At 49.1% G+C, this 7,441-nt stretch overlaps 1 protein-coding gene across 1 annotated transcript in view; it reads right to left on the bottom strand.

Annotated features, from left to right (window-relative positions):
* Nucleotides 1-7,441, bottom strand: part of LOC121339972 (transcription activator BRG1-like) — a gene marked incomplete at its 3' end in the record, with an annotated part of 25,421 nt that overhangs the window by 7,092 nt on the left and 10,888 nt on the right. Inside the window, exons 6-10 of the mRNA XM_041412255.1 lie at nucleotides 7,319-7,390; nucleotides 5,768-5,867; nucleotides 5,000-5,200; nucleotides 2,349-2,475; nucleotides 392-565 (exon numbers count right to left, since the gene is read on the bottom strand). Of these exons, the coding sequence (XP_041268189.1) occupies nucleotides 392-565; nucleotides 2,349-2,475; nucleotides 5,000-5,200; nucleotides 5,768-5,867; nucleotides 7,319-7,390 (674 nt within the window). The remainder of the gene's footprint in view (nucleotides 1-391; nucleotides 566-2,348; nucleotides 2,476-4,999; nucleotides 5,201-5,767; nucleotides 5,868-7,318; nucleotides 7,391-7,441) is intronic.

The raw sequence follows: 7,441 nt of genomic DNA, 5'->3' as shown, positions 1-7,441 counted from the left end.
AGAATCCTAATCGTCAGCAGAAGGTCCCAATAGGCAATAAAATGGCCCAATGGTCATTAGATGGGCCCAATGATCAGCAGAGGGTCCCACAAGACATTGTATGGTCCCAATGGTCAGCAGAGGGTCTCAATGGTCAGTAGAGTGTCCCAGTAGTCAGCAGAGTGTCCCAGCGGTCAGCAGAGTGTCCCAGTGGTCAGCAGAGTGTCCCAGCGGTCAGCAGAGTGTCCCAGTGGTCAGCAGACAGCCCCAGCAGCCATCGTACATTCCCAACAACCACCAAGTTGTCCCAAGGCCCATCGAGCGTTCCCAACATCCACCACCCAACCTCTGACCACCACCCAGAGCCAAAGCCGTTCCCTGGAACCCCTGGAATTCCCGGGGAAGGCCCCACCTGGTGCTTCTGCCGGCGCTTCCTCTCCTGCTCGATCTTCTGCTGCTTCTCCAGCTTCTCGGTGATGCGGGCCTCGCGCAGCGACTGCCGCTTGCTGCGCTTGTAGGCCTTGGCGTTGAGCGCCGTCTCCAGCGCCGTGTCGCGCCGCATGCACACCACCACCTCCTGCCGCAGCTGCAACGCCAAAAAACAGCCCCGGGGTTGGTTTGGGGTGTTCCTGCTCCCCAAAAAACAATCCTGTGGGTGTTCCTGGTCCCAAAAAACAGCCCCGGGGTTGGTTTGGGGTGTTCCTGCTCCCCAAAAAACAGCCCCGTGGTTGGTTTGGGGTGTTCCTGCTCCCCAAAAAACAACCCTGTGGTCGGTTTGGGGTGTTCCTGCTCAACAAAAAACAACCCTGTGGTCAGTTTGGGGTGTTCCTGGTTCCAAAAAACTACTCTTGTGGTTGGCTTCGGGTGTTCCTGCTCCCAAAAATCGACTCCTGTGGTTGGTTTGAGAGCCACCACCACGTTCCTGCTCCCAAAAAATCTACTCCTGTGGTTGGTTTGGGGTGTTCCTCCTCCCAAAAAACAATCCTGTGGTTGGTTTGGGGTGTTCCTGCTCCCAAAAAACTACTCTAGTGGTTGGCTTCAGGTGTTCCTGCTCCCAAAAAACAACCCTGTGGTTGGTTTGGGGTGTTCCTGCTCCCAAAAAACTACTCCTGTGGTTGGTTTGGGGTGTTCCTGCTCCCAAAAAACTACTCCTGTGGTTGGTTTGGGGTGTTCCTGCTCCCAAAAAACTACTCCTGTGGTTGGTTTGGGGTGTTCCTGCTCCCAAAAAACTACTCCTGTGGTTGGTTTGGGGTGTTCCTGCTCCCAAAAAACTACTCCTGTGGTTGGTTTGGGGTGTTCCTGCTCCCAAAAAACTACTCCTGTGGTTGGTTTGGGGTGTTCCTGCTCCCAAAAAACTACTCCTGTGGTTGGTTTGGGGTGTTCCTGCTCCCAAAAAACTACTCCTGTGGTTGGTTTGGGGTGTTCCTGCTCCCAAAAAACTACTCCTGTGGTTGGTTTGGGGTGTTCCTGCTCCCAAAAAACTACTCCTGTGGTTGGTTTGGGGTGTTCCTGCTCCCAAAAAACTACTCCTGTGGTTGGTTTGGGGTGTTCCTGCTCCCAAAAAACTACTCCTGTGGTTGGTTTGGGGTGTTCCTGCTCCCAAAAAACTACTCCTGTGGTTGGTTTGGGGTGTTCCTGCTCCCCAAAAAACTATCCCGTGGTTGGTTTGGGGTGTTGCTGCTCCCCAAAAAACAACCCTGTGGTTGGTTTGGGAGGGACCCACCACAACGTTCCTGCCCCCAAATCCTGTTTTTTTTGGGAGCCACCACCACAATGTTCCTGCCCCCAAATCCTGAGGTTTTTGGGAGCCACCACAACATTCCTGCTCCCAAATCCTGGTTGGTTTGGGAGCCACCACCACAATGTTCCTGGTCCCAAATCCTGGGTTTTTTTGGGAGCCCCCACAACGTTCCTGCTCCTAAATCCTGGTGTTTTTGGGACCCACCACAACATTTCTGCCCCCAAATCCTGGTTTTTTTGGGACCCACCACAACGTTCCTGCTCCCAAATCCTGAGGTTTTTGGGAGCCACCACAACGTTCCTGCCCCCAAATCCTGGGTTTTTTTGGGAGCCCCCACAACGTTCCTGCTCCCAAATCCTGAGGTTTTTGGGAGCCACCACAACGTTCCTGCCCCCAAATCCTGGGTTTTTTTGGGAGCCCCCACAACGTTCCTGCTCCCAAATCCTGAGGTTTTTGGGAGCCACCACAACGTTCCTGCCCCCAAATCCTGGGTTTTTTTGGGAGCCCCCACAACGTTCCTGCTCCCAAATCCTGAGGTTTTTGGGAGCCACCACAACGTTCCTGCCCCCAAATCCTGGGTTTTTTTGGGAGCCCCCACAACGTTCCTGCTCCCAAATCCAGCGCTCACCTGGCGCTGGAAGTTGAGCAGCCGCAGAGCCTTGAGCTCGATGGTGGCTTTGGTCCTCAGGTCTCCGGCCAAGGAGCCGGGGAGGTTTTCCAGCTCTTGGATACGGTGGGCGATGCGGGCCTGGAGCCTGGGGAGGAGGAGGAGGAGGAGGAGGAAGGACTTTGGGATGAGTTCGGCTCATTCCCGACCTGATTCCCATTGGGAGTGTTGGGAAGTCATTTCTGGAATCTTGGGATGGGTTTTGGGGAACTCCATGGGAATAAGGACAGAGCAGGGCTGGAGAATGGCCAGGGAAGGGTCAGGAGGAATCTCCAAGGAAAATGTTCTGGAAAGGGTAAAAATGGGATGGAGGAAGTTGGAGAAACCTTGGGAATCTCCAAGGAAAACGTTCTGGGAAGGGTAAAAATGGGATGGAGGAAGTTGGAGAAACCTTGGGAATCTCCAAGGAAAACGTTCTGGGAAGGGCAAAAATGGGATGGAGGAAGTTGGAGAAACCTTGGGAATCTCCAAGGAAAACGTTCTGGGAAGGGCAAAAATGGGATGGAGGAAGTTGGAGATGGAGAAACCTTGGGAATCTCCAAGGAAAACGTTCTGGGAAGGGTAAAAATGGGATGGAGGAAGTTGGAGATGGAGAAACTTGGGAATCTCCGAGGAAAACGTTCTGGGAAGGGCAAAAATGCGATGGAGGAAGTTGGAGATGGAGAAACCTTGGGAATCTCCAAGGAAAACGTTCTGGGAAGGGTAAAAATGGGATGGAGGAAGTTGGAGATGGAGAAACCTTGGGAATCTCTGAGGAAAACGTTCTGGGAAGGGTAAAAATGGGATGGAGGAAGTTGGAGATGGAGAAAACTTGGGAATCTCCAAGGAAAACGTTCTGGGAAGGGTAAAAATGGGATGGAGGAAGTTGGAGATGGAGAAACCTTGGGAATCTCCAAGGAAAACCTTGGAAACTCCTCCCTCTGAACGTGTGGATGCTGGGAAGAGGGAAAAGAGGAAAAAAGGGGGAAATCTGGAGCTGGGAGAAGCCAAGTCCAAGGAAATTTTTCTGTTGCTCTGTGGGAACAGCAGGGCAAGAGGAGAAGGAAAAAGAAGAAGAGGAAGGAGAGGAAGAGGAGTAGGAAGGAGAAGAAAAGGAAGAGAAAGAAGAAAAAAAGGATGGGAAGGAGAAGGATAAAGGGAAAAAGAAGAAGGGCAGGAATGAAGAAAAGGAGAGGAGGAGTAGGAAGGAGAAGAAAAGGAAGAGGAAGAAAAAAAAAGGATGGGAAGGAGAACAAAAAAGAGGAGACAAAAAAGACAAAAAAAGACGAAAAAGGATAGGAAGGAGAACAAAAAAGAGGAGACAAAAAAAGAAGAAAAAAGAGAAATGTGGGAAAGAAGAAAAGGAAAAAGCAAAGAGAAAAAAATGAGAGAAACAGAATAAAGAAAAGAAGGGGAAGAAAGGGAGAAATGATGAAGGGAGGAAGGAGAAGAAAAGGAAGAGGAAGAAAAAGAAAAAAAAAGGATAGGAAGGAGAACAAAAAAGAGGAGATGAAAAAAGAAAGAAAGAGAAGTGTGGGAAAGAAGAAAAGGAAAACACAAAGAGAAAAAAAGAACAAAGAAAAGAAGGGGAAGAGACGCAGAAGTGACCAAGAGGAGAAAGGAGAAGAAAAGGAAGAGGAAGAAAAAGAAAAAAAAGGATAGGAAGGAGAAGAAAAAAGAGGAGAACGAAAAAAGACAAAAATAGAAGAAAAAAGACAAGTGTGGGAAAGAGGAAAAGGAAAAAGCATAGAGGAAAAAAAAGAGAGAAGCAGAACAAAGAAAAGAAGGGGAAGAAAGGGAGAAATGATGAAGAGGAGGAAGGAGAAGAAAAGGAAGAGGAAGAAAAAGAAAAAAAAGGATAGGAAGGAGAAGAAAAAAGAAGGAAATGAAGAGTGGGAAGGAAGAAAAGGAGAGGAGGAGTAGGAAGGAGAAGAAAAGGAAGAGGAAGAAGAAAAAGGATAGGAAGGAGAAGAAAAAAGAGGAGACGAAAAAAGACAAAAAAAGAAAAAAAGGATAGGAAGGAGAAGAAAAAAGAGCAGATAAGTAGGAAGGAGAAGAAAAGGAAGAGGAAGAAGAAAAAGGATGGGAAGGAGAAGAAAAAAGAGGAGACAAAAAAGAAGAAAAAACAAGTGTGGGAAAGAAGAAAAGGAAAACACAAAGAGAAAAAAAAAAGAGAGAAACAAAACAAATAAAAGAAGGGGAAGAGAGGCAGAAATGATGAAGAGGAGGAAGGAGAAGAAAAGGAAGAGGAAGGAAAAGGATAGGAAGGAGAAGAAAAAAGACCAAAAAAAAGAAGAAAAAAGACAAGTGTGGGAAAGAAAAGGAAAAAGAGAAAAAAAAGAGAGAAAGAGAATAAAGAAAAGAAGGGGAAGAAAGAGAGAAATGATGAAGAGGAGGAAGGAGAAGAAAAGGAAGAGGAAGAAAAAGGATAGGAAGGAAAAGAAAAAAGAGGAGACAAAAAAGGAAGAAAAAAGACAAGTGTGGGAAAGAAGAAAAGGTTAAAGAGAAAAAAAAAAACACAAAGAGAAAAATGAACAAATAAAAGAAGGGGAAGAGAGGCAGAAGTGACGAGGAGGAGGAGGAGGAGGAGGAAGGCTCCAGAGGCCCCCAGGAATCCCCAGCCGCGGCCCTACCTGTACTCGCGCTCCTGCAGGATCTCCACGGGGTCGAGCCCGCGGGGTTTCTGGATGGGCGTGATCCGGTTCTGCTTGGGGTGCATCGGCAGCGCCGGCGGCGCCGGCTGCCCCGGCGAGGGCGGAGGGGGCCCGGGGGACGCCGGGGGCACGTATTTGACTCGGAATGAGCTGGTGGAGTAAGTGCAGAATTGAAGGGGAAATTAATTTATTTGGTCAGGAATTACACAAAAATTGGAGTATCAGGAATTACAAAAATGGGAGTGTTTGACTTGGAATGAGCTGGTGGGGTAAGTGCAGAATTGAAGGGGAAATTTGTCATAATTTCAACCAAAAATCCTATTAGTTACCTGGAAATCGACCCAAAATTCCACAAAAAAATTTAATTATCTGGTCAGGAATTCCACAAAAATTGGAGTATTTGACTTGGAATGAGCTTGTGGGGTAAGTGCAGAATTGAAGGGGAAATTCATCACAATTCTCCCCAAAACTCCTATTAAGGTTTTTTATTATATAATTTTATAATATAATTTTTTTTTCTTACATTACTTTATATTAATTATATTATTGTACATTACACTACCTGGAAATCGACCCTAAACCCCCAAAAAAATCTCATTATTCCACCAGAAATCAACCCCAAATTCCCCAAAACTCCGGAAAATGAAGCACAATTCCCTAAAAAAATATTCCAAATTCTCTAAAAAACTCCAAATATCTCGGAAATTTGGGATGAATTCCCAGGAATTCTGTAAAATCCAGGTCTTACCTTCAGGCCAGGGCTTGGGGGGGCCCCCGGGGGGCTGTCCCGGCATTCCGGGGGGAACTCCTGAGGGTCCAGGAGGGGGCATGTTGGGCCCTCCTATTCCTGGAAATTCCCAAAAATCAGGGAGAAAAGGGAAAAAAAAAAAAAGGAAATTCCATGAGGATGATGATTCCTGGAAGAAGAGTCTGGATGGATCTGAAATCCCAACCTCTGGAATGGCCGGGAAAGGGATGGGAGAAGAGCAGGGAAGCCAAACTGGGGGATACTGGGGCAAACTGGGATAGAACGGGACAAGCTCTCCATGGATATCCCGGGATAAGCTCTCCATGGATATCCCAGGATAAGCTCTCCATGGATATCCCAGGATAGGCTCTCCATGGATATCCCAGGATAAGCTCTCCATGGATATCCCAGGATAAGCTCTCCATGGATATCCCGGGATAAGCTCTCCATGGATATCCCAGGATAATGGAATGAGATGAGATGGAATGAGATGGAATGGGATGAGATGCCCACAGATCCCAGGATGGAATGGGACAAACTCCCCACAGATCCCAGGATGGAATGGGACAAACTCCCCACAGATCCCAGGACAGAACGGGACAAACTCCCCACAGATCCCAGGATGGAACAGGACAAACCCCTCATAGATCCCAGGATGGAATGGGACAAACTCCCCACAGATCCCAGGACAGAATGGAATGATTTCCCCACAGATCCCAGGATGGAACGGGACAAACTCCCCACAGATCCCAGGACAGAATGGAATGATTTCCCCACAGATCCCAGGATGGAACGGGACAAACTCCCCACAGATCCCAGGACAGAATGGAATGATTTCCCCACAGATCCCAGGATGGAACGGGACAAACCCCTCATAGATCCCAGGACAGAATGGGACAAACTCCCCACAGATCCCAGGACAGAATGGGACAAACTCCCCACAGATCCCAGGACAGAATGGGACAAACTCCCCACAGATCCGGATAAGCTCTCCATGGATATCCCAGGATAAGCTCTCCATGGATATCCCGGGATAAGCTCTCCATGGATATCCCAGGATAAGCTCTCCATGGATATCCCGGGATAAGCTCTCCATGGATATCCCAGGATAAGCTCTACATGAATATCCCAGGATAAGCTCTCCATGGATATCCCAGGATAATGGAATGAGATGAGATGGAATGAGATGGAATGGGATGAGATGCCCACAGATCCCAGGATGGAATGGGACAAACTCCCCACAGATCCCAGGACAGAACGGGACAAACTCCCCACAGATCCCAGGATGGAACAGGACAAACCCCTCATAGATCCCAGGACGGAACGGGACAAACTCCCCACAGATCCCAGGATGGAACGGGACAAACTGCTCATGGATCCCAGGATGGAATGGGACAAACTCCCCACAGATCCCAGGATGGAACGGGACAAGCTCCCCACAGATCCCAGGACAGAACACGGACGAGCTCCCCTCAGACTCCCCCAGAACACACCCCCACCTCACTGCAGCCATTCCCATCCCCTCCCTGCTCCCCCCAGCCCCTCCTCACCGTGAGGTCTGGAATACCCGGGCGGCGCCGGCCCCGCTCCGGGCGCTTGCCCCGGGCCCTGCGCGGCGCCGGCGGGCGGGGGGAGAGCAGGAATCTGCGGCTGCCTCCCCGGCAGCGGCCGCT

This window comes from Onychostruthus taczanowskii, unplaced genomic scaffold, assembly GCF_017590055.1.
Source record: "Onychostruthus taczanowskii isolate IOZ18803 unplaced genomic scaffold, ASM1759005v1 scaffold389, whole genome shotgun sequence".
In the NCBI taxonomy this organism is placed as follows: domain Eukaryota; kingdom Metazoa; phylum Chordata; class Aves; order Passeriformes; family Passeridae; genus Onychostruthus; species Onychostruthus taczanowskii.
Note: the sequence above shows the minus strand (reverse complement) of the source record. Positions and strands in the feature narration are given on the sequence as shown.